At 49.3% G+C, this 26522-nt stretch overlaps 1 protein-coding gene across 12 annotated transcripts in view; it reads right to left on the bottom strand.

Moving 5' to 3' along the window:
• Positions 1-26522, bottom strand: part of TNIK (TRAF2 and NCK interacting kinase) — a 1364982-nt gene that overhangs the window by 30356 nt on the left and 1308104 nt on the right. For all 12 annotated transcript variants that reach the window (XM_069618746.1, XM_069618750.1, XM_069618745.1 and 9 more), the window contains 2 exons: positions 16404-16563; positions 15925-16064 (listed from right to left, as the gene is read on the bottom strand). In XM_069618746.1, coding sequence (XP_069474847.1) covers positions 15925-16064; positions 16404-16563 — 300 coding nt within the window. The remainder of the gene's footprint in view (positions 1-15924; positions 16065-16403; positions 16564-26522) is intronic.

Raw genomic sequence — 26522 nt, 5'->3', positions numbered from 1 at the left:
CAAAATGGCCGCCGAGTTGTCTTGCGGCGCTGGCAGAGGGGAATCCGACGGGCGAGCAGGGGCCCCGTCGGTATCCTCGACGATGTCGTCGTCGTCACCTGCGTCGGGGTCCATTCCGACGGGCTGGCCTTCTTCCACGCCTAGGCCGTGGCTTAAGACCTCGATCAGCTCCTCTTCTGAGGTTGAGGCCGAATCTACGACGACGCCCTGCCCCCCCTTCTTCTTCCCCACGGAGGGTTTCACGGGGGTCCTATCGATGGGCACAAAGGAAGACTCCCTCCGAGGAGGCAGGGAGATTCTGGGCCCTGAGGTCGCCACCACTGGTGTAGCCACCACAGGCTGAGCCAGGGCCGCCGCGACCGTTTCGATAGAGGACTTGGTCGGATGGATCAAGGCCTTCACCACCTTAGGTGCGCTCACCGCCTTATCCTTGAGGGAGGGGGCACTGCCACGCTCCTCCTCTGCCTTAGAGCTCGACCGGGGCCTCTCCAGGAGCTTCGCCGGGTGCTCGGCCTTCCTCTTACCCGACCCAGAGCGTTGGCTCGTGGTTGATGGTGCCGGGGAGGGTGCGCCCTGCCTGGCGCCCGTAGAGCCCGACCGTTCGGCGCTCCCGGTGCCAGCGGACTCGCGGTGCTTGGCCTTATGTTGGGCCCCCGTCGCCGGGGCGCCCTCAAAGGTCTTAGAAGACCGCTCGGATTTCTTCTTCTTCTCGCCAGACGGGCTCTTACCCTCCAGCCAGTTGGCGAGACGTTGATGCCGGTCCTTCATGGTCCGTTCCGACATGTTGCCGCAAAACGCACAGTCCTTCTCCACGTGCGTCTTGTCCTCATGAAGGCAGTAAAGGCAGAAAGAGTGTTCGTCCTCCTTGAAGACGTTCTGCAGCTGGCATCCAGGGCAGACCCTGAACAGCTTTCCGGGCGTCGAGCTTCCCTTCTCCTGGGCCATCTCCGAGACCGGGCCTGAGAAGCTTCTGGAGTCCTCCGAAGCGTAGCTCGACGAAATCTTCACCCTTGAGGGGCACAGATGAATCCGACACGGGTCCCCGTTGATCGGATGTAGGATCGGTGGAGCTTGAGGCTCTTTTGACCGAAAGAATCGAAGTTTTTTTGTGAAAAAGCGCGAAAAAAAAGCACTAACGCTCGAGAGCAATAGCACGAGGATCCCAACACATGAACGTGCGGTAAAAATCTGAAGATGGCTGCCAGAGGCGGTGCTTAGGTAGAGGGCAGTCATTGGCTGTGGTCAGTATGACTCAGAGACCAGTGATTGGTTATTACTACGAAAGACAGATCAGAAACGAAACTGATACTGGTTTTTTCTTTACCGAGGATTCCCAGCCTGACGACGGGGAATATTCATGAGCATGTGAATCCATGCCAGACCCCATGCTGGAGAAGACAGCTGGCGCTGGAGAAGATATAGCTAAGATGAGGAACCTGTGGGGGGGTGGGGGGGAAGCACCCCGTTACAAACTTCTGGTCTCTGCTGGACTGCACGTGGAGATACCAAGAGTTCAGCATGCCAAACTATTCTCTCAGGCCTTCTTTACGGCCACTCAGGAACTCCTTTCTAGAAGACACATGCATTTTACCAACTTTCCTAACCTGGCCTAAGATTTTGAAAATGCACCTTTTTAAGATAAGTCTTACATGCATTCTTTTGAAAAATGATGATGCTCATCTTTTTTCCATCCTGTTCTTTTTCCTATATATTTTTCATTTTTTCATTGTTACTCCTGTCTATCCTACGAAATATTGTGTTTTGTTTACTGAAAGCGTATTACATAACTGTCTTTTGTACAGTGCTCAGTTAGCTTCCTGGGCTAGGCACGCTGTTAATATAACATGTAAATGAAAAATGACACCCTCTTGACAAGTATTGAATCAGCAGCCTTCATATTCCAGCTCATTTATGTCTATCGCGTATTTGTCTGCCTCAGCAAGCACTCGCTGTTTTACTGCCGTAGCAATAAAGCAAACAAACACAGATGTCGCCAATAAATCTGTGTATGCCCACAGAACATTCAAATGTCCCCCACCTGGGTCAACAGGCTATGGGATCAACAAACGATTGACTATAAAGCTCCCCCGTACAGCATTTTCTCGGATCTATGTGATGTTAACAAATGAAATTACAGAGAAACCTTTTTTTACTTAAACTTTTTTAATGAAAAAAAAAATCTTTAAAAAAAATGTGGGGCGAGGGTCCCCCCCACAAAGCCCCCTCTTTTCGCTGTGCTTTTAGACCCTCCCCAATGTCCTCCCCACCATCACTTTTTACCCCTTTACACCATATACATTTTAATAATTTTTTTTTTAATTATTATGGTTTCGGTAAAAAAGTAATTCTCTACTCGCTAAATGTACTTGATACCCATTTTCACATGGGCTTCGTCTGAGTTTCATGCATTAAGGCCTCATTGCCCAAGGATCCCATGAATATAAAAGAGAAACAAATGAACATGTACTGAACAATCTACCTGTGTTCACCCCTTCATACGGTGACAGACAATATGGGTTGATATACGTATGTGGCGAATGAAACTCCTTTACTGCTGCATGCGTCTTTCTTCAGTGCAATTAGCAGTTAATGCATTCAGAATGTACATGCCATGTACTTAAAACTGGCACGGTGTGCTAAGTCCACTCTTAATTCAAAAGGAATCCCGATAGTTAGTGGTCCACTGCAACCGTGGAACTCAACAAACTATTCTGTCTATACCCGGGAGGGGAAAACGTAAATATATATAAGAGACAGAGCTCAAAGGTAGGTTGTACACTGAACTCTAGAAGTAAAAAAAGTTTAAATCTTTAATATAATACACATAAAAGAGTTCAAATCGCTCAACACATAACGACAAACACTGATTCTTACTTATATAGTTAAGAACAACAACTAAAAAACAACTAAAAAACAAACTAAAAAACAAGGATCTCGTCAGTTTCCATCAAATGGTCAAGTGACACATCAATATACAGTACATTCAACAAACAAATGACAATGTACTTCTGTTTCAGATTAGTATTTGATAACAGATTATTCTAATCCAGTACACATCCAGGACATTGGGCCTGATCACGACTTCGGCGGTAACCTTTAAATCCGGCGGTAGCGCTAATACCTGCCGGATTTAAGGGTCCGCCGAATCAGGGCTTTGGCGGATTTCGCCCCAGCTCTGAGCTGGGGGAAATCTGCTGAAAATTCGCACTATTACCGCCGGCGGGAAATCCGCCGAGGTAAGAGCGTGAAAATTCCGCTTTGAGCCCAATGGGGAATGGGGCATTCCCGAATGGGCTCAATGGGGAATGGGGAATTACTTTACCACTGAACTCGTGATCCAGCGCTATTAGCGCCGGGGAGTTCGGCGGTAGGGCTATTACCGCCGGCGGTAACACCGCCGGCAGGAACACCCAAGTCGTGATCAGGCCCATTGTCTCGACATGTTTCTGTTCTGGGGAGGTTTACTCAGAGAACATTCTTCGGGAGAATTTATCAAGCTTACGAAAATCCAACTTAAAATCATCAACTGTTATGTGAGTACAACAGTATGGTATACATGTACAAACTTTCGCGGTGTTCGTGGGGGCTCACAACGTAAGTCAATCTAGTTGGACTCCGCTAAACAATTGCTGAAAAACTGATTGGTGACTCTGTGCGTAAAGTCATGACAGAAAGAGCTAGGAAGGGCACATCAACTCTCTCCACTCCCGAGGGACCGGCTATGGCCACTCTTCGTACGTAGAAGTGCGGTGATGGACTACTGGTCAGGAGACTGTTATTTGTTGAAGTGTGTGCTGCCGGAATTTGGCCTTCCAGGAACGTCTGACCAAACATATGCCGACCCGGTGCTAAGTGGCATGCACGTTCTTACCAAAAGAAGGGTTGAACCATATATATTTCATATATAATTCACACGGCTCAAGAGACATGCAGAGTCAGAGAGGATTCAAATGGAGATGTAGCAGAATTTCCAACACACATTGGGCCTGATTCACAGAAGCATTTTATAATGGCAAACCCCCATTGGAAAACGCTCTGTGAATAAGAGCCATTCTGTTTTTCAGGCACTCAAGTTCTGTTATCCCTTTCAGGGACATCTACACACCTCACAGAAAGCATGCAGGACAATATTCAGTGCAGCTTTCTTTAAGCTTTATAGACCTTATCCGGGGGCATTACTGGGCGTTATGGGCCCTCAAGACAGAGTTAACGGCCTGAGCGCAGCAAGTGTTTTAACATGCATTAAGTGCTCATAACATCCAGTACAGTCCGAGGGTGGTGTCTATAAAGCTATTATAACCCAAGTCGCTTTTGAAAGTCTAAAGTATAGAGAAATGCAGTACATACATCTGCCAGGTTAGACAACGATGAACTGGTTGTGGGTACACTTTGCACTGCAGGTGGCTTTGCATGTAGCATTATGAACAATGTCTGGGCCAATCAGCAAACTATGCTGGTTATTAGCACCCTTGGCGGGGGAGCTAGCTAATCAGGAGGCTCGGAACGCGGGCTGAATCTCCAGATATTATCCCGCATTGCAAGCCACCAAATTTGTTTATTGGACATTTATTGGACATATGGCGCCTAGACACAATTGTTTCCAGGTGGCACAATACAATGGGGGTGGGGGCAGAGGAGAAAAAACGACAGTAAAACAGTCCTACTAGGACTTGTGACATTCAGATCGTGCAAGTGTAGTGACAAGTGCAGTTGGGAGGAGGCAGATCAGGGAGGAAAGGCTGGGATGAGGGGAGGTGGGGGGTTAGGGGGAGTGTAGGAAGGCAGGCACCCCAGGGGGTAGGCAGGTGCTGAGGGTGGTCCAGGTAGGAAAGTGTCAGGGGGAGACAGGCATAAGGGTCAGATAGTGCTGAGACAGGGTGGGCCAGATTCAGGCTAGTTGGGGAAACGTGCTCGAAGGCAAGTGCTAGTAAGGGGTACTTAGGTAGACTGGAAGAGGAAGGCCTGGCCCCCAAGGGTACATAAGGGACTGGGTGCCAGTCGCAGTGGCAGGGGGAAATTTAGCAAGGTAGGGGGAGAGGGAAGGTGGAGGAGAAAAGGATAGTCTTGAGAAGTTTCCCAAACTTAAGGCCATCCGGCTCAAGTCTGAGAGGGGAAGAAGGCTGTTCCAGAGAGAGGCTCCTGCAGAAGAAAGATCTACCCCCCACTCTCTGCTTGGATAAACATCTGATCAGCAGAGAGTTGGAGCTAGAGGAATGAAGGACTCTAGCAGGTAGGTTTTTAGGGAGAGAATGTTGGATGTAGTGGGTTCCCAGGCCCCAGAAGTCTTTGTGGATGATGCAGAGGGTGTTATGCTCACCTGGTATCCACAGGGACGCCACCCAGCCGGTGTTACTTGCTGGTATGCTTCTCAGCTGTGCCCTGATGTGGTCTGCGGGGAAGGTTTTGCCTGAAAATACAGGAGGACTGTGTTCAAGACGGACCGACTGGGGTAAGTATCCTCCCTCCACCACCGTATGATTTCAGTCCCTCTGGCGCCCTCTCCTCACCTTGTGGTAGAATTAGGCATGCTCTCCATCCTGCCTTCTTTGCAGGGGCGCGTTGTCTTTCATGGGCGAGTGCAGTCCAGTTACTTCACTGATGCCGGCCCGTTTGATATTGTTCAGGTAGGTCTTATTGCTGTTCTTTAGTTTTGTTGCTATCCTGCATGCCTTTCTTTGTTTAAAATGACTCTTTTTTCTCCCTTAGGTATGCAGAGCTTCAGCGCAGCAAACTGGCTTGGTTGAGCCCTGCTGGTAAATGATGGCGCATTAAGAGCGCTATGATGCGGTAAGTAAGTGCTATGCGCAGCGCTGCCAAGTCTTGCCTTTACTAAACTGTGTTTTCCTTCCTTGTAGGTCGCAGTGTTCTTCAGTGGGGCGAGTGGAATGTCCGGAGTGGTGCCAGCTGAGAGGCGACCAGCCAGGTAAGCCTTTTGAGCAGTTCGTAATTTGTAAATGTCTCTACTCCTTTCTTTAATGTTGCCTCTATCTTCCTCTTTCAGGTCGTTCTGTCCGGGAGGCGTGCAGATTCGAGGAAGCTGTTCTCAGTAGCTGCGAGTGTTTAAAGATGAAGACTGCAGGTAAGATGCTGCTGCTAATGATGTTCCTTTTGTCTCCTTGCAGGTTCTGCCTCTACGAGGTTCGAGGGAATAGCTGGACACGGTGGGCGTCACATTGCAAGCTGCAAAGTAACGTGAAGCGTGTTGTCTTGCTCGGGTGTGGTTTAAATAGCCCCAACAAAATAGTCCAGGTAAAGTAGTCCCTAGGCTACCACACCCATAACACTAGACCGCATAGCTTGGTTCTTAGGCACCAAGCTTTATGGATGCCTCCATGCTGGCTGACAATACAATAAAGTAGTTCCCAAGCACATTGTTTTTCAAGGTGTATGAGCCTCGCACCATAGGCGCCAAGACTGGCCCCATGAGGGCTTTTGAAGAGGATGCCAGGCTCTAGAGGCCCGAGTCCTGACTCCACCTGGCCAATGGGTTTGCCAGAGGGGGTTTTGGGCAAGGGTCATGACAGGACTCCCCCCCCCTAAGGCCCCTCCCATGGTGTTCCTTCTGTCTGGCCCAGGTTTGGTTGGGAAGTTCCGATGGAATTTCCTGAATAGACATGGTGCGTGGATATTCTCACTGGGCTCCCAGGATCTATCTTGAGGTCCAAATCCTTTCCAATCGACAAGATAATATAGCTTGGTCCGAGAGTATTTAGAGTCCAAGATATCTTTGACTTCGAATTCTGGTTCTCCGTCAACAAGTATGGGCTTAGGTGGTGTCCCAATCCGTGTGCCAGGTTGCATTGATTTCAGGAGGGACACATGGAATATCGGGTGGATGTGTAGATTAGGTGGAAAATCCAGTTTTACGGCTGCTGGGTTGATAATTGCCTTAATGGTATAGGGTCCTAAGAATCGGGGATGAAAGGTCCGGGTTCCCTTGATGGGTACGAATTTAGCCCCTAACCAAACTTTGTCTCCTACTTGATAATCAGGGGCCTTTTTCCAGTGTTGGTCGGCAAATCTCTTGTTTTTCTTTGGCATGAATAAGGTGTTCCTTTGCCCTTTTGAAAGCCTGAGTAATGGTTGTGTGTAGAGTCTTTACCGCTGGCATTTCCAAGCTGGATGGAAGGTCTAGTTCAGAGGTACATGGATGTCTGCTATAAAGGGTATAGAAGGGCGTTTGTCCCGTGCTTGAATGCAAAGAATTGTTATATGCATATTTGGCTATCCATAGTAGGTCTTTCCAATTCCTTTGTTCGTGGTGCAGCATGCACTGTAAATATTGCTCGAGTGTCTGATTGGTTCTCTCGGTTTGGCCGTCTGTTTGGGGATGGTGACTGGTAGATAGCCGAACGTCAATCTGCGCCATTGCACAACATTTTTTCCAGAAGTTTCAAACAAACTGGCTGCCTCAATCAGAGACCAGAACCGAAGGGAAGCCATGTAGCTTAACCACACCTTCCAGGAACACTTTTGCTAAAGTGGCTGTGTCTGGGAGGCCTTTGAGAGGAATAAAATGGGCCATCTTCGAGAATAAGTCCACAAATACAAGGATGGTGTTGAACCCTTGGCTTGGAGGTAGATCAGCGATGAAGTCAAGGGAAAGAGTGTGTCATGGAACTGGAGGAATATCCAATGGTTGTAGGTAACCAGGTGGTTTTTGTTTCTGTGATTTATTTTGTGCGCAGACACCGCAGGACTGAATATACTGAATGATGTCCTTATGCCAGGTAGGCCACCAAAAGTTCTCTTTCACCTTATCTAGGGTTTTGGAGATCCCAGGATGCCCTTCGATCAGTGAATCGTGATAGTCTGAAATAATTTGCTGTTGTAATTCCTTCTTGGGTACATATAGGGTAGATGGTCCTTGATGGTATATTGTTCGCCTTGAGTTTGCCATGCGAGGTAGGCATCAGGATTCATTGTCCGTTGGATTTCTTTTCGTAGTTCCGCTTGTGTTAAGGCTGTTGTCATACCCAAGAGTTTGTCTTCAGGTATAATAGGTACTGGGTCTGGAGTTGTATATACCATTTCATCTATTCCCATGCGAGATAAGGCACGCGCCTTTCCGTTTCTGACTCCTGGTCGAAATTTGATTACATAATCATATTCGGTGAAGAAAAGGGCCCACCGTAATTGGCGCGAGGAGTGGGCCTTGGCTGTTTTGAGATATTGCAGGTTTCGGTGGCCTGTGATGACTGTAATGGTGTGTCTGGCCCCCAGAAGGTAGTGCCTCCAGGCTTTAAAGCCAGGAGTTCCTTGTCCATGATGGCATAATTAATCTCTGGAGGTGAGAACATTTTCGACCAGAAGGCCACAGAATGTAGCTGTCCAGTTTCCGGGTCTCTCTGTGAAAGGACAGCCCCCATTGCGAGACTGGACGCATCAGTTTCAACGACATAAGGGAGGTCTGGACGAGGATATCGCAGGATTGGAGCGGAGGTAAACCTCCGTTTAAGTTCCTGAAAGGCTTCTTCTGCTTCTTCGGTCCAAGAAAACTTTTAATTGTTTTTTCATAATAGTACTGTGATTGGGTGCACAACCTGAGAGAACTCTGGGATGAACCGGCGGTAGAAGTTCGCAAAGCCCAGCATGCTTTGTACCGCTTTCAGAAACGTCGGTGAAGGCCATTTCAGAATGGCATCTACCTTGTGCACGTCCATTCTGATGCCTCCTGGAGTAAGGATAAAACCAAGAAATTCTACTTCGGTGACGTGAAAAAAGCGTTTTTCAAGCTTTGCAAACAAGCAATGTTGACAGAGCTTGGTGAGGACTGAACGAACGTGCCGGACATGATCTTGTTCTGAGGCGGAGTATACTAAGATGTCATCTATGTACACTAAGTCACACACATCAATTAACTCCCTTAAGACGGCATTCACGAAATATTGGAATGCCGCAGGAGCATTGCATAACCCGAAGGGCATGACTTGATGTTCAAACAAGCCGTACTTAGTACGGAAGACAGTTTTCCATTCATCTCCTTTTCTGATTCGGACCAGATGGTACGCTCCTCGAAGGTCCAATTTGGTATAAATCTGGGCATCTTTAACTTGGGCATCTCAGGGATAAGTGGCAAGGGGTAGCGGTTCTTCACAGTGATCTGGTTCAATGCGCGGTAGTCAATACAGGTTCTAAAGTCTCCTTCCTTTTTCGGTAAGAAGAACAAAGGACTGGCTGCGGGGGACTTCGAAGGAAGGATAAATCCGTTTGCAAGGTACTGGTCTAAATAGGATTTCAAATGAAGGTTTTCTGGTTCTGTGAGAGCGTAGATCCTGCCGCAAGGGATTTGTGCACCAGGAACAAGGTCGATCTGACAGTCATAAGGCCTGTGCGGTGGCAATGTATTGGCTTGCTCCTTTTAGAAAAGATCCTGGAAATCATGGTATTCACTTGGCAAGGTATTAGTTGCTCCCAGGGTTGATACTGTCGCTCTGGGAGTCATGGGGATACAGACGTCGGGTTTCTCCTCTTGGTAATAGCAGGCAGGGAGCAGTCACTGGGGAAGGTTAATTTTCATGCCCGCCAGTCTATCAAAGAGTTGTGAGCAACCAACCATGGCATCCCTAGTATTAGGCTGAACTGAGGTGTCTTGATGAGATCGAATGAAATAGACTCCCAATGTCTGTCCTGGCACAGCAAGGTTACCTTGGCTGTGAACTGGGTTACTGGTCCGGAAGCGATTTCTGTCCCATCCACAGTGGTTACCTTGTCCATAGTTGGCTTAGAACACAAAGGAAGCCCCATCTCTCCTGCCAGTTCTTGATCAATATAATTTCGAACTGCTCCGCTATCGATGTATGCTTCAACGGCATGCATTCTTCACCACTGTTGCTGGTTAATTAAGATCACTGGTATTGCAAAGTGCGAGATCAGCAACTCTTTCTTCTCACTCGACAAACTGACCTCTATGTTTGTCGAGCTTGTTAGTTTTCCGATTCCTTAGCTTCATCCTTTCTGTGGCCCCGACCGTTCTTCTTGGGGGGTTTACTGGACAGTCCTTCAGGAAATGTCCTGGTTTCCCACAATACAAACAAAGCTGTTGTTGTCTTCTTTTGTCCCGCCCTTGCTTTGTTAGTGGAGGCCGTATCCCTCCAATCTGCATGGGGTTCTACAGCATTTTCAGGTACACAGGGTGTATTTTCCCTTGGTCGAACATACACGGTCCGTCTTAGACTGGTCTGCCTTTCGGTCCTGCAACCAGTGGTCTAGCTGCACAACCAGATTTATGAATTCTGCACAGTCTCTGGGTGGATCAACCACCTGGTCTAAGACGTCCTTTAATTCGCATCGTAAGCCTCGATGGAATAACGTGGTTCTTTTGTTTTCTGGTCACCTAGCTTCGGCAACCAGTCTGTTGAAGGTAGCAATGTACGTTAACAAGTCTTGATTCCCCTGTCGGAGGGACAAGAGTTCATTGTCTACTGCTTGTTCCCGGGTATGGCGAGCAAAAAGTTTTTCCATTTCTCTCTGGAACCCCCCAAAGTCATGTAATAGAGGATCGTCATGGGTTACCAACAGCACCGACCAATCTGCTGCACTACCACTCAGGTATGATATGACAAAAGCTACCCGAGCTTGGTCATTTGGAAATGCTCCAGGCCTACAAAGGAAATGAAGGCGGCACTGATTGATGAATGCCGCATACTTCCACGGGTCGCCTTAGAACCTTTCTGGTGGTGCCAGGGGCACTGTTCCAGGTAACGTGATCTGTACCGGAGTGGGTGGTATGCCGGGGGTTTGCATCGTTGGATTGCTTCCAGGTAGAGGTGTCTGTCCTGCCTGTGATTGCAAGTATTGCCTGCTATTCTCTTCAGTGCATTCTTTGGTCACTATTAGGTCTCTCCGGAGGGCATTAGTCTCTTGTCGGGCAAAATGAACCTCAGCACGAAGCTCTCATATTAATTGGGCCAATTGGTCCATTTTTGATGTCTCCATGGCGCCCATGTGGATTTGTTTTGGTAGGCTTCGCGTTCTGTTATGCTCACCTGGTATCCACAGGGACGCCACCCAGCCGGGTTACTCGCTGGTATGCTTCTCAGCTTTGCCCTGATGTGGTCTGCGGGGAAGGTTCTGCCTGAAAATATACGATGACTGTGTCAAGACTGACCAACTGGGGTAAGTATCCTCCCTCCACCCCCGTATGATTTCAGTCCCTCTGGCGCCCTCTCCTCACCTTGTGGCAGAATTAGGCATGCTCTCCGTCCTGCCTTCTTTGCAGGGGCATGTTGTCTTTCATGGGCGAGTGCTAGGCAAAAACCTGTGCAGTTCCCTCTGGGACCACTGCAAAAGATTTAGGACTACAGGTGTTTGGCAGTAAACCCACTTGGTAGCAGTCTGTACCACAGAGATTCACTTGGTAGCTGTGGCTGAGCAGTCAGACTTCCCTCAAGAAGAGTTAGGCAGTATACAGAGTATGCACAATAGGTCAAGAGAACACAGTAGAACAAGTAAACACTGACCAGGGCTTGGTGTAAAAGAGATATAATTATTTATTTAAAACCACATCTAGAAAAACACACAGGCACTAATAATAAGCAATTCAAACACACGGCACTAAAAGATATACATTCCCTTAAAAGAATATTAGACAAGTCTTAAGTAAAGCCCCACTTATTTTCAGACAGCGGTGAGCGCTTAACGTAGATGTCACTCTAATAACTCGATCAGGGGGGACGGAGACATGCCCCCTCGACTAACAGACCCCGGGCCAATCGAATTGCCCCGACCAGTACGTGCACAATATGATGGTTTGTACTGGTTTCTGTTAATAATTTGGGACTAGTAAAGCCAATGGCGACTTTACATGCCTATTGTTCAGGTAGGTCTTATTGCTGTTCTTTAGTTTTGTTGCTATCCTGCATCCCTTTCTTTGTTTAAAATGTCTCTTTTTTCTCCCTTAGGTATGTGGAGCTTCAGTGCGATGAACTGGCTTGGTTGAGCCCTGCTGTTAAATGATGGAGCATTAAGAGCGCCATGATGCAGTAAGTAAGCGCTATGTGCAGCGCTGCAAAGTCTTGCCTTTGCTAACCTGTGTTTTCCTTCCTTGGTGGTCGCGGTGTTCTTCAGCGCGAGTGGAATGTCCGGAATGGTGCCTGCCAAGAAGCGACCAGCCAGGAAAGCCTTTTGAGCAGTTCGTAATTTGTAAATGTCTCTACTGCTTTCTTTAATGTTGCCTCTATCTTCCTCTTTCAGGTCGTTCTGTCCGGGAGGCGTGCAGATTCAAGGAAGCTGTTCTCAGTAGCTGTGAGTGTTTAAAGATGAAGACTGCAGATAAGATGCTGCTGCTAATGATGTTCCTTTTGTCTCATTGCAGGTTCTGCTTCTCCGATGTTCGAGGGAATAGCTGTACACGGTTAGCGTCATGTTGCAATCTGCAAAGTAACGCGAAGCGTGTTGTCTTGCTCGGGTGCGGTTTAAATAGCCCCAACAAAATAGTCCAAGTAAAGTAGTCCCTAGGCTACCACACCCAAAACACTAGACCGCATAGCTTGGTTCCTGGGAACCAAGCTATGTGGATGCCTCCATGTTGGCTGACAATACAATAAAGCAGTTCCCAAGCACATTGTTTTTCATGGTGTATGAGCCTGGCGCCATAGGCGCCAGGACTGGCCCCATGAGGGCTTTTGAAGAGGATGCCAGGCTCTAGAGGCCAGAGTCCTGACTCCACCTGGCTAATTGGTTTGCCAGAGGGGGTTTTGGGTGAGGGTCGTGACAGAGGGTCTTGAATTTTATCCTTGCAGCCAGCGGGAGCAAGTGGAGACATTTTAGGACTGGAAAGATGTAGTCCCTGGGCTTCAGGCCAAGGATAAATCTTACGCCCCTATTCTGGATTAGTTGAAGAGGGTGAAGCGAAGAAAGCATCAGATTGAGGAAGAGGCTGTTATAGAAGTCCAGCCTAGAGAACTAGGGCTCTGGAGACATTGTGCTTCTAGGGAAAGGTGAGGAAAGGGAGTATGCCTCAGAGGAGGTGGAGCAGAAAGTTGGATTTCTGATGGCTGCTTACCCCACCTGCCATCTTCTCCCCTACCCCCAGACTCCTATTTAACTAATTCCCACTCCCCATTTACCTTTTGGGGGCGGCAGAACTTGCCGCTGCTGCTTCCTCTTCGTCTACTTCATGCCTGAGGCTGCCATGGAAAGGAAAGAGGGGCTCTATATCGAGCCCTACCTTCTCTTTCCATGGCGGCCATCTTTGAACAGTTTTTTCACGAGGCAACCCATTCACAGAATGAAAATACTTTAAATTAGCTCCGTCCCAGCATGGGATGGGTGCTAATGGCGTTAACCACCCGCACAGAGGGCTGGAACAGGTGGTAGCGTCCCGGGGTCCTTGTTAAATGCCCTCACTTTGCTTGGGCCTTTAACTCAGGCACCAGGTCATTACCACCCGTTCCAGCCCTTGAACGGATGGTTAATGTCATAGTATAGCCTGCAGATTGTCGAATGAAAACACTAAGCCAACACCAGAATTTAGACCTAACTTTACAGAACTATCCCGAGGACTGGACCGGGAGGTATGCGCACTGAAGACCGAGTTAAAGGTATGAGCACAGCAGGGGAGACTTTACCAAGGTTTGGGTGCCCATAACTCTAGTGCATCTGGAGGGCAAGATCTGTAAAGCTTCCATATCCTGAATATTGGATATAAAAAAGAGGAAAAAGGGGGAAATATGGTCTGGTCCATGTTGGGGAGCAGGGATAGGTGTTTGCTGGAAATTGGCTAGGGCACATCGAGCCTGGACATCAAGTCGAAGAAGAGGAAGGCCTCCATCTGTCATATTTCTCATGGCAAGTATTACAGTGGTGTGGGGCGGGTAGACAATATCCTGAGTCCCATATGTCAGTAGCAACCCAGGCAGTAAGTAGCAGCTCATGGTCCGGGGTAAGGCAAAGAGAAGTCTCAGGCTGTGACTGTCAGGAGAGGCCCAGTTGAAGATAGATGGGATTCCAAGCAGCATATATGGCCTAAGCGCACTCTCAGCAGCAGTCTTTGTATAAATGGGGACAGTGTCAGTGGCTGGGCTCCAGCGAGGAAGGGAGCACTGAGCTGTGCCTGCACTGTAGGCTTCTGGAGATGGCCCTCTGTCAGTATCTAAATTATATTGGTTCATATAGCTAGGATATTGGCCCATGACCACACTCCCTTAGCTTTCGGAGGAATATAATTGCATCTCATAGACACTGCCGAATGACGCACCAGGCCTCATGGGCCCTGAAGACCAAGTTCTAGGCCATAAATGCAGTGAGGACATTTAATAAGGTTTATGGGCCCATAACTCTTGGTGAAGCCCGAGCATGGGGTTTGGATCCCATCATATCCTGTGTCGTTCTTAATCATACAAATGTTTACTCTGATCCTTTGTTCTTTTCACTACTCATTTCTCAGTGTCACAGTTGCTGAAAGCAACTTGATTGATACAGGAATGTATGAGTCATTGAAAGGTATAGGAGCTTTAAGCAGGTCTGTGTATGGCTCTACTTGAAACATTGGCTTTACATTTTAAATTAAACTACCTTCACACTTTGGAATGATGCATTCTTCAGATTACCTTATGCAACACTGCACAGATCGGTATAAAGTGGTTGCTGCAAATGCTAAACCTATTTGCATATTCCTCAGTTGACCAACTTTTAATAGATCTATGGTTCTTTATGCTAGAAGAAGATTAATTTAGACAGGTAATGGAAATGCAGGGACAACAATCCTTTGGTTATATGATTAACGTCAAAGCTGTCCGAAGCAAGTTGCTGTCAGCCACTGTGCTGGTGATCGAGGGGTAGGGAATAGAACAAAGGATATGAGGAAACATTTGTATGACTATGGATATTTGGAGGGCCAGTGTATCAAGTCGACAACCTGATGTAGGACCAGACAGTTTGTGGGACAGCTTAATCTGTTGGTATAGCTCACCTAGATCAAATTATGTATTTCAGAAAGATCTTGCAGACAAGTGAGGTTCGAAGGAACGCTTGAAATATTATCTGCAGCAATGTCAGGCACATAGATAGTACTGTTTATAGCATAGGAAAATGCAAAACCTAATTAATATCCATTATAATTTCATATTCTTAACAAAGCAAGGATGCCAAGCCTAGTTCTAGATCATACATTGCTTGCATAGTGTTTGCACCCAATACTGAAAAAGTGTAGGGAAAGGAAGTGGGCACAAAAGAGAAAGAGCAATGCCATTTTAAGCCCAAGTAAGGTGATCACCCAGCTTAAGCGTAGCCAAATCAATACGATAATTAAGCTCATCTTTCGAGGGATTAATTTTGATAAGGGGGATGGGGTCATGATACACCTCTACCTTTTTTGGACACAACTCTTTCAACGATGTTCCAAATGTTCTGGGAGGATGCTGCAGACATGCTCTGTGGGGTGCTGGGATATATATTAAATCTCTGAAGTTTCACTATTAACTTCAGAGCTGGAGGTTCCCGAACTAAGCAATGTAAGTAATTCTTCTAACAGGTGAAAAGAGTAGACATGGCTGAGAGACTGAGCGACCTGCTTCTAACGTCAAAGGTAATATAGGTAAAAGGGTTGAATAGATGTGCAGAATTCTAAAGAGTGGGGTAAACAAATTAAGGGTGAAGACTTGGGCACCTTGGCTCTTACATTTTGATAATCAACTGGGAAACAAATATAGTACAAAAGAAGAAACATGCTATGTACGGAAGGCAATAAAAATAGGACAAGAGGGATGATAAAAGTGAATTTCACTGAAATGATGGTGCAATCTATGAATGCAAAAACAAAAATGGCTGGTGAGAGGAGACTCAGGCCCAGGATCAGAAAGAAGTCAATGCTAATCCAATAACATGTGGATTCATTTTGGTTTTATGCGTGTGTGTGTGTGTTTTTAGGATGTAGGTATGTTGAACAAATCAAATATTATAAAAAATGTATGGTGTGCTCACCTTATCATTCCGTTCACATAGAAACTTTAATCGTTGTGCTCGCTTGTGCATAAACACGCCATCCAAATGACCTGTTTCCACTGAACGGATTTCAATTGCTTTTTCGCCCCAGCCCATTATTTGATTGGAATGGATGTAGGCTGTGAATAAAAATGAAACGAGCTCATAAAATGTGGCATGACAAAGGGCAAATTATCAATTCCCAATCAATTCACAAGGTGCATTACATTTACATGCAGACTTGGTGTAGAGTAAGCCACACCATCAACTACAAAATCATTACTAGATTACTGTTCAAAAGTCCCTTTTGCACAAATGCAAGGATCGCTTAAGTGTAGCTTTTGCAAAGTATCTCTGAAAAGAAATCACAAGGAAGGACTTTAGACTTTTACAAAGTAGCATTATTGCATGCTATAGAATCTTATAAACCAATAGGCATCAGAATTTATTTCAGTTTAATTTATCAAATAATTACATACCAACTGAGGTGGGCATTTCTCCCCACTGCAGCACCACATCTTTAGTAATCCGGCCATACGTGTTCACATACACGCCTTCGTCCTCGTAGCAGACCAGCATTTCCATGCCATCAGTTTTAGGCAGGATTACAATAGCATGAGGGGTGACGTTACCCTGGATCTATCATACAAAGGGCAAGATAATGTTTTTATCAGAAAGAATCAATCAATAAATATACTATGCAAACACAACACTTAGGTTGTACTACATTTACAAGGTATGAGTTTGAGCGAAATTATCAAAAGTTGTGTTCATAAAATAAATGCTGTCATCCAGTAAACACATGTGTATGAAAACATTGCTTCATATAAAACAAAATAAGGTCTTCCTTTGTTTCTGTTTATGACACATTTTTACAGTTTGCAGGGATGCAGTGCACATTACTCAGCATTCTGATGGATTCAATGTTTCCTCATCTTTGAAATAGCCAGTGGAGTAACTTCGCTGAAAATGTTGGGGAACATGAGACCTAAAGGAAAGGGGGTGCAGGCAAATGAGGGGGACACAACTGCCAGCCACAAATGTTGGGGGGGGGGACAGACAGACACTCTTGACCCCGCTAAAGGTGCGCCCCTGGAAATAGCTCCAGGAACATATTTGATCTGGAAATAACACACTCCCGACATCCCTCCTCCCACTCTGGCTCTGTGCCCTGTGACTCCTCCCAGTTCTGCTAATATTCTTTGCTTTACCCGCTCCACTGCAATGCTCATGCCTATGAACCAGACTCATGCCCCACCTGCGAGGGTGCCCTCCCTCACCCTCCCTATCCCCATCTGACTCCAGACCCCCATCCATATTATCCCCTTACACTGCTCAGTGTCATCATATGCTTAGTGTGTGAATTTTGTTTATCTGTATACACTATGGTAGTAAGCCTCAGTGCTGTAATCTAGCTACCCGTATGCCCCTGTCCGCCTCCCAGGTCTCTGCATCCCATCATCTGTCCTCCTCATCGTCTACCATTCCCACTTAACTGCAATAAACTGTAAAGGCAACTACCCCTGGACTGCCCGTGTCTCCTATATTTAATTCCTATGCATGCCATTTCTGGCAGAAATTACATCATACACTTCAATAAGTAGAAATAAACACAAAATGTGATCATTAGCTTGAAAAGCCTCCGTTTACTTCAGTCCAGCGCTGTTTACTGATGGAGTGTTCCCATTTGCTGTCGGTCCTTTGTTCTTCGTTCTATATACCTCCTTTCTCATTACTAGATCCTTTTCTCTTTTGCCTGAATCCTTGGATGCCAATATGTATTTGCTAATTAATAGTTACTTCTTCATGGATTTCCTTTATTGATTTCCTCTTTTTTTTGTCAGCACTTCCCAGTGCATTCCTGCTCCAGTTTGTTCATTTAGTTCCTTGATGATGTTGTGATCTGCACTCCAACCTTGAATCCGGAGACACCAAGTTCTAAGAGATTTGCCATTATTTCCCTTTTCTTCCCTTCACAAGGAGCTTAAGGATGGGTTTGGGATTGCTGTTGTGTTTCTCTGCTCCTGTTCTTAAATTCCCTTATAGAAGAGGTTCACAGGGTAATTCATAGAATCCAGCGCACAAGTAGCGCACGCGGCTGGCGCACAGCGTGCGCCTGCGATAGTCTGCGCCAGGCACGTGCGCTAAAACAGATTTCCGCGCACAGCGTATTCATGGATTTCAAGCTCCCAAAACAGCCGTGGCGCAGAGAATCGCAGCGAGCCTGCAGCAGCGCCAGTAACGCCCCCAAGAACGCCCTCGCGCACGGAAAAGCCATCAAAAGCGCTAAATCATCGCTAAGGGCTGCGCTAACCCCGGACCACTTCACAGGGCAGGCAAACAAGGAAAGCAAAGCGGGCAATCTCCAAATCAGGAGTACGCGGGAAGTACTACACGCGACTAGGCAGGGAACGTGAATCACAGGGGTACGCGGGAATCATCACACGCGAACAGCCAGGGTGCGGGTATTACAGGGGTAGCGGGAAGTTCAACACGCGATTGGCCAGGGAACGTGAATTACAGGGGGACGCGTGAAGTAGAACACGCGATAGGCCAGGGAACGTGTATTACAGGGGTACGCGGGAATCATCACACGCGAACAGCCAGGGTGCGTGTATTACAGGGGTAGCGGGAAGTTCAACACGCGATGGGCCAAGGAACGTGTATTACAGGGGGACGCGTGAAGTAGAACACGCGATAGGCCAGGGAACGTGCATCACAGGGGTACGCGGGAATTATCACACGCGAACAGCCAGGGTGCGTGTATTACAGGGGTAGCGGGAAGTTCAACACGCGATGGGCCAGGGAACGTGTATTACAGGGGGACGCGTGAAGTAGAACACGCGATAGGCCAGGGAACGTGTATTACAGGGGTACGCGGGAATCATCACACGCGAACAGGCAGGGTGCGTGTATTACAGGGGTAGCGGGAAGTTCAACACGCGATTGGCCAGGGTACGTGTATCACAGGGGTGCGTGGGAATTATCACATGCGAATAGGCTGGGTGGGCCCCCACAGGTGTACCCTGTACACCCTCCCCGGCCCCTGCAGGCAGCCCACAAAACAGTGGACTACCCTGCACACCTGATCATGTCCCCCTGCACCCCCATCCACCAGGGGCACCCTCCACCAGGCCCCCACCCATGTCTCCCACCACCCCCACCCCCCAGCAGTGCAGGGGCACCTGCCATCAGGCCCCCATCCATGTCTCCCACCACCCCCAACCCCCATCCACCAGGGGCACCCTCCACCAGGCCCCCACCCATGTCTCCCACCACCCCCACCCACCAGCACTGTGGGGCACGTGGCCAGCAGGCAGTCAGGCAGCAGCCGATGGCAGGTGGGAGCGTGCTCAGGCTTCTTGGGGACTTAAATTTGGCCTCCTGGCCAGGAGCGTGGTCTTTCGTGTTAGAACGCGTGGACAGCCTGATAGGGAGTGATTTTGCACCTGAAAACCCCACACTCATCGCGCGAAAAACCGTCACCAGCATATGTGCGTCAATAGTTACCTGCACGTGCAGTGTCAAAGTGTGTGATTGGTGAAAAGTGAGCGACACGCAGGAGTGTCGAAGCGCGTGATTGGTGAAAAAGGATCCACATGCAGGAGTGACAAAGCGTGTGATTGGTGAAAAGTGAGCGACACGCAGGAGTGTCGAAGCGCGTGATTGGTGAAAAAGGATCCACATGCAGGAGTGACAAAGCGTGTGATTGGTGAAAAGTGAGCTACACGCAGGAGTGTCGAAGCGCGTGATTGGTGAAAAAGGATCCACATGCAGGAGTGACAAAGCGTGTGATTGGTGAAAAGAGAGCTACACGCAGGAGTGCCAAAGCGTGTGATTGGTGAAAATGGGCCAAGCACGTACACGCCGTAAGTGACGATGTACGTGTGGGCCTGTATAAAAGGTAGTGTTGAACACAATTTCCTTGTACGTGCTTTTCGTGGAGAGCGAGTGGGTGAATTCGGTACTTCTTGTCGTTTCACACGCGATTTACTTCACGGCGTTTCCAGTTCGTACTCCCTGTTACCTCTGACAGCTCTTTTCTCTTTTTCCTCTTGTACTGGTTTTCCTGGGCCTGTTCCCTCAAACAGTGTCCCCTTCTACAGTTGTCCTGTCTCCTCAGACAGCGTACACCTCTTCTTTTGGCGGGGGTGTTGCCAACCAAAAGTGCTATTTTTTCACGCTCTTTTACCTGGCAGACGGTGAGTCACGCACGTATCTAACATCTGTGCTTGCCCCGTGTGTAGCCTACCCCTTCAGAGGTCAATCTAGGCCGCGTGTGACACGCATACGTTCATTGTGTTACTGGATGCCACAGCGTAGTGCAGGGTTTTCCATCAGCACACGTGGTCTAGGAGGGGTATTGTGCACGTTCCTTAACTTTTTTGGGGTGCCTGTGCGTTGCGTGACCCGTCATCTTTCCCCAGGGGTGTCATATAGCCTTGCCACTGCACTAGGGTACGAATACCATCTGGTACCCAACCCCTTTGACACCCAATTGCCCAGGACAATTGTGCACACCCACTCCCATACGCACAATACCATCAGTGCCATGGTTGGGAGGCGTGCAAGCCGTAAGGGTGGCAAAGGTGGCCGAGCCACACGTGGTGGCCGTGGAGGATCCAACAGGGGACGTGGTTGTGACTTGCAGGGCGCCCCTGTTCCCCCCAGTCTGGAGGAACAGTCAGGGACACCCATGACCCCCCCCCCCCCCCCAGTTGAGAGTCATGTGGCTGATACCAACCCTGATCAGCCCATGTCGGACCAGGCCATTGTGGCACCAGACCTGTCCGAGGGTGATTCCATCGCTGACATCCAGGTCAGCAGGTCCACTGCACGTGCACCGGTGCACATTGGTGTCATCAGGGCACGCGCATCTATGCCAGATAGGTCATCTGCTGGCCCCCGTAGCCAGGGTGTGGCTCAATCCACCCCACCACTCATACACCCTGCCAAGACTGTGTCGGTCCTAGTTCATGCACCTCAGATCAGGCCTGACCCCATCCCACTACCCCCAATGCCTGCACCTACTCCCATGCTGAGTGGGCAATCACACACACCCAGTACAGAGTCCACCACGGCTCCTGCCCCTAGTGTCCACAGCGGCGTAGGACACTCTGGATCCCCACCCCCTTCCAAGCGCAAGAGGAAGAGTGCACGTCCGGCACAGGCTGATGCCCCAGACACGGCTGCACAGTCCGGCCCATCAAGGAAGCCAAGCTTCACAGACGCCGAACTTAATGCACTTGTTCAGTATGTGTCAGATCATGATAGGGAAATGGTCATCGTTGCAGGGTCCAAGACCACACATGCCAGACGCCAGGCACACTGGCAGACCATTGCTGACAGAATAAGTGCCCTTGGAGTAGTGAGGCGCACAGCTAGTGATTGCCAGAAGCGCTGGAATGACCTTAAGCGCAGGGCAAAGGATAAGCTGGCCTCAAGTCATGCCGCAACCTTGGTGACTGGAGGTGGGTCCCCAGCACAGGAAATAGAACTCACACCACACGAGTCCGTAGCTGGATCCTACGTCACCGAGGGACAACTCCAAGGTGTGGGAGACCTCCCTGATTACGAGGCATCATCCGGTGAGTGCACATGCATGTGTGTATTATCCATGTGCATGGTGTGTATGTGAAGCATTCATGTTGGGTGCCTGTCAAGGGGGTGTGTGGCAGAGTTGATAGTGGCACCCATGTGCCTCATCCAGTATGTTCAGTGCAACACCATCTGGCCACAGCACTATCCCTACTGGCAACAGTGCACATATGGGCCAACACCATGGAAGTTGCCCTTGATTAGTAATTTTGTCACTACATTGTTGCTCATACTCCCCTGTCTATTCATCTGATGTCTTACATACCATTCCTCTCCTTTCCCCCAGCCATTCAAGTTTCATCTTCACATGCCTGACATGCAATGATACCACATGCTAATGCGTCCTCTGTATATAAATGCCTACCAACATGCAGTCATACTGTGGATGTAGCCTTGACATCCACCTCCTTCCTGGGTCCTTTGGTACCGTCTGGTTTCGAGCCCCATTCCCTCACACTCCATGCTGCTCTTCATGGTCTATCTTCCATGACTTCTACAGTTCAGACCATCGTGCCCTACGCACGACACCTGCTTGCCAAAAGTCAAATGAGGGCAGCCTGCCCTCCAAAGCGACCCACCCTATTGCTGACCAGTGCATCTGAGCCTACTCTAAGCTAACTCTCACTGACATCTGCTCATACATGCCTTTGCCTGTCCCATAGACCCTTCACATGGTCCCTGTCCTCTCTCCTTGCTCCTCTTCCACCATCATAGGTGGGACCCGTTGGGGTGTACTCCTGGCCTCCTTCCAATCCTCAGATACCACTATTGATGTGCATGGTAATGGGAGCGTCTCAGTCCAAGGCCCTTAGGCCAACCTCAATCTCCTTGAGAAATGCTACCCACATCTCATCAACTTCCTTACCTCTCCTGCTGTCCCCCCTCCTCTCTCCTCATCAATCCTGCACTGCCTCCCTGCACCCTCCCATGAACCTTCTCCGCCTCCCACTCCAACTCCTACACATGCGGCACCTCTGATCTCTAGCACTCCCCGTAAGTCCTACAAGGCTGTCAACCTCCTCCACAATTACACTCCTTTCACTGCGGCTGCATCAGGCATTCCTCCGATAACTGTCACTTACATGAGGTTATGCACCTTGACATCCTTGGTCTCATGGAAACATGTCTGACGGCCAGCTCTGTCTGCATCCTTGACCCTCTCCTTGGCCCGCCACTACTGTGCAGGGGGGGTGTGCCCTTGGCTTCCCTGAGGGTATTCCTGCCACTGTCACACCTACTTAGACCTACTCCACTCTGGAATGGCTTGTGTGAGGTTTCTGTCCACCACACCTTGACATTCTCAAACAGTGCGTACTGTGTCTGGGAAAACTGGTCAAATGTACTACTTCCTTTCTGAGTGTCCTCACCTCTCCTCCTCACTCATGTCCCCAGACACAGAATTCCTCATCCTTGGTGCGGTACGCATCCACCTGCATGCCTGTTGACGCCCCCACGTGACCTTTCTGTGACCTCAGCAACTCCCTCTCACCCTCTAGACTCCCGTCTGTCCCTACTCATTCTGCAGGGCACACTCTTGATGCTCTGATCTCATCTGACTTTCCCCTCTCCGTCCATCTCTGCACTCCTCTCTCCTGGAGTGATCACATTCTCCTCTCCTCCCAGCTCACCCTCAACACCCCACAGGCAAAGCCACCCTCACCACTGTCACACACCTTCTTGGTATTCCGACCCATGAAGTGTGTGTCAGTCGAGGCTCATGCTGCCAAAATCTCCCCCCCATCCAGCTCCCCCTTAGGCTCACTCCCATCCTGACAGGGCCCACTCCATGCTCCACTCCATGTCAGGTACACTGGATGTCTTTGCCACGGTCATGACCACCTGTCTGAAGCCCCATGCCAATGCAGAGTCCTGGCATGACTCGGATCTTGGGAACCCAAACCACAGGTGCCGGGTGGCAGAGAGGGAATGTCCTGCATCATGGCCATCCTCTGGCAAACTGGCCTGCCACATGCTCCAAAGGCAATAGCGCCTCACCCTTCTCACCAAGATGAGATCCCCAATCCAAGGGCACATATCTGCGGCATGTGACAACTCTGCAGGACACATAGAAATCTGAAAGGACCTTGCCGAGCCAGAAGCAGTGTGTACCTCCCCTGTCCCCTCCGAGCCCACAGCACAGCATGATTGTCTCTGTACCCCTATAGGCCACCCCCCCAGCACTTGTCTGCGCCTAACACCATCTGCCCTTGACGTCAAGTCCTACTTACCTTGTACAGCACTTCCAGCCGCCACTCCCCCTTGCACTTCATTGTGCCACCCACCCCTGCACTTGCGTGACATGAATGACACCAGCACCAGTAGTATTGTTGACTGGCATCCCCTTCTGCCCCACCACCCCTCAGTGCTCCGCTGCACCTACAAACATTACTTGACCGGTGCTTCACGAATGCAAAATTATTCCGTTACAGGTGTTGGGGAGGTGGAATCACAATGTTTACTGCATTATGTTGATGTAGACAAGGCACTGTGCATCGTTGCCAATTTGGACTAGCAGATCCATGTACAACATGTATACTAATTGATGTGACGATGCAATGTCAGGACCAGAGTGGTTGAAATCCAAAAAAGTAGTCCTCCTCTCCCTCTTCACTTGGTGGCTATGTCACATGCCATGTGTGTGATGGCATGTGCCTTTGACATGGCAATCACCGCCCAATGTGTGATGGCAGTGCTAGGCATCAAGGTGAGCAGGCGTTGCTCTCCAATCAGTACATAGTATGCCCTGAGCCTCCCCTACAGACCCAGTGATGGTGAATGCATAGGAGGACTCCCAGTCATGTAGGACATGTGTCGTAGGACTACTGCCTATGTTGTTCATCAGCCCTTGTTGCATGCCATGGTGCTAATGCCTGTTTCCATTTTTCTCTTTCATGTCTTTGCAGGGGACGAAGCACTTGTTGATGCTGGGGATGTGGTGGTGGAGCCGTCCCAGGAGGGCAACCCGGGCCGACCTACCACAAGTGAGGGACGTGGTGTGTTTGTGGGTGAAAACCCACAAGTGCTGCAGGCCGTGCTGTCGAGGGGTGTCTCTGGGGGTTCCTCCCCCGAGCAGTATTCAGGTGTAGACTCGGAGGATGACACCTATGTGCAGTCGCAGGTGAGTGTTCTTGGGAGAGAATCTCCTCTGTCCGACCCACCTGCAGCCAGGCCATTGGCCTCAATGGGGATGTCAGTGTCGGCAGATCAGCCTCCGGTGGTTACGGATGCAGGGCCACACCACCCAATCTCTGATCCTGTTCCTGGGGCTGCAGATCAGAGAGGGAATGCAGTCCTGCAGCCTGAGGCCTTGCCGGCACAGCAAGGCGCAGTCCGCCTTGCCCCAGGCAGGTGTGGTGCCCGTCAACGTGGTGGCCGTATGCCACCTGGCAATACCGTATGGGAGCAATCCATCTACGGTATGGCCACCCAACAGGCAGCATCATCCGAGATGATTGCACAGGCCATGGATAGGGTGGCCACTTCCATTGTCCCCCCAGAAAGGCTGATGGAGCGACTGGAGCAGGCTACAGAGTCCATCTGCCAGGCACACAGGGAGGATATGTTGGCGTCCAACATGGACAGGCGGGCGGCACTGGCGACTCTGCGGGAATCACTTTCCATGGAGTCCCAGCGCCACAGGGAAGCCCTGAGGGAAGAACTCCGTCACCTCAGGTCGACCCTGTTAGAGCTTGAGGCTTCATCCCATAGAAGGACAGAGGAGCAGCTGGAGCGTCTGACACGGACGCTCTCGGCCGAGATGCAGGCAACTCGTGCGGAGGTCAGGTCATCCCGGGAGTTACTGCATGGGGACCTCCGCATGATTATAACCCAGAACCAGAACTACCAGACCCGCCTGCTTGCAGCCATGGAGGAGCAAACTCGTGCTTTGCGTGGGCTGCCTCCCATTGTCACACCATCTTCTGAGGCAGCTCCCCCACCTCCAGAGTCAGCTGCAGGGTCTGGGCAGAGCCATAGCGACTCATCTCCCACAACAGAGTAGCCGTGTGGGCCACGAGCCTATGGGGTGTTTTCCTTTCCCATGATCCACACAGGTGGATTGTGGCGTGCATCCTGTCCTCGGACCTCATAGGTGGCCCCCCCCCCCCCCGCCGGCCCTTTCATGGCCATTTTTTCTCTTTTTCATTTTTATTTTGCAAGAGTGTTGCCTTGTGTGGGTACCTGGGCATACACTGTATTGTGGCTGGGCACATGCAGGCTTGTCCTGAGTTTGGTTTCGATGCTTGGGTAGCAGACATCCACACCCCTCCTGCTTCCGTTTCCATGGGCTTGCAAAGGGTGTGCCCAAGTGACAGCAAATTACACGGTGACATTGGACTCCCATGAGCTGTTGGCCAGTCCATAGTCAATACTGTGTAGACATTCATAGTGTTCATTGTTGTTGCACCTAACTATGCATGATGGTATGATATGTGCCTCTACTTACATATGTTGCTCATGTTTTGCAGGTATTTCACACAGATCTTCACAAGGGCATACTCTCTGGAGTCACACTACATGTCGGTAGATGTGCACTGACACTTTTGCATGGCGCCATCACTGTACATCTGGACGGTGAGGACATACCAGCTGAATCAGGTAATGAGACTACCATTGATTACATGCAATGTGTCTTGTTTGGGTGGGCTTCAGGGTGGGTTGGTGTGTAATTTGATAGAAATTGCTCTTACACAGGTGTGTAGTAGTGGCTCCAGGGCGGTTAGCTGCTCAAGTGCGGCTATGTTCCATTTGGGGCACTGCTATTTGTGACACTGGTGTCATGTTGTGATGGCCAGTTTGTTTGCTGTCACATACCATGACATGGTGTCCTCAGTGGCGGGACTGTGAAGGGAGTGGGTGACATGGCAATGTTGTCATGTAGTGAATCGCCTGTGGCAATGCATTTTAGATTGATGGAGTTGTGTCTTTGCGTTGTGATGCATAGCTGGTGTATGTGTAGCTAGGGGTGCACACATATTGACACTTCCATGTTAACAATCTCA

The sequence above is a fragment of the Ambystoma mexicanum genome, chromosome 10 (assembly GCF_040938575.1).
Source record: "Ambystoma mexicanum isolate Mex_15411 chromosome 10, UKY_AmexF1_1, whole genome shotgun sequence".
Classification (NCBI taxonomy): domain Eukaryota; kingdom Metazoa; phylum Chordata; class Amphibia; order Caudata; family Ambystomatidae; genus Ambystoma; species Ambystoma mexicanum.
This window is presented reverse-complemented; position numbering and strand designations above follow the sequence as displayed.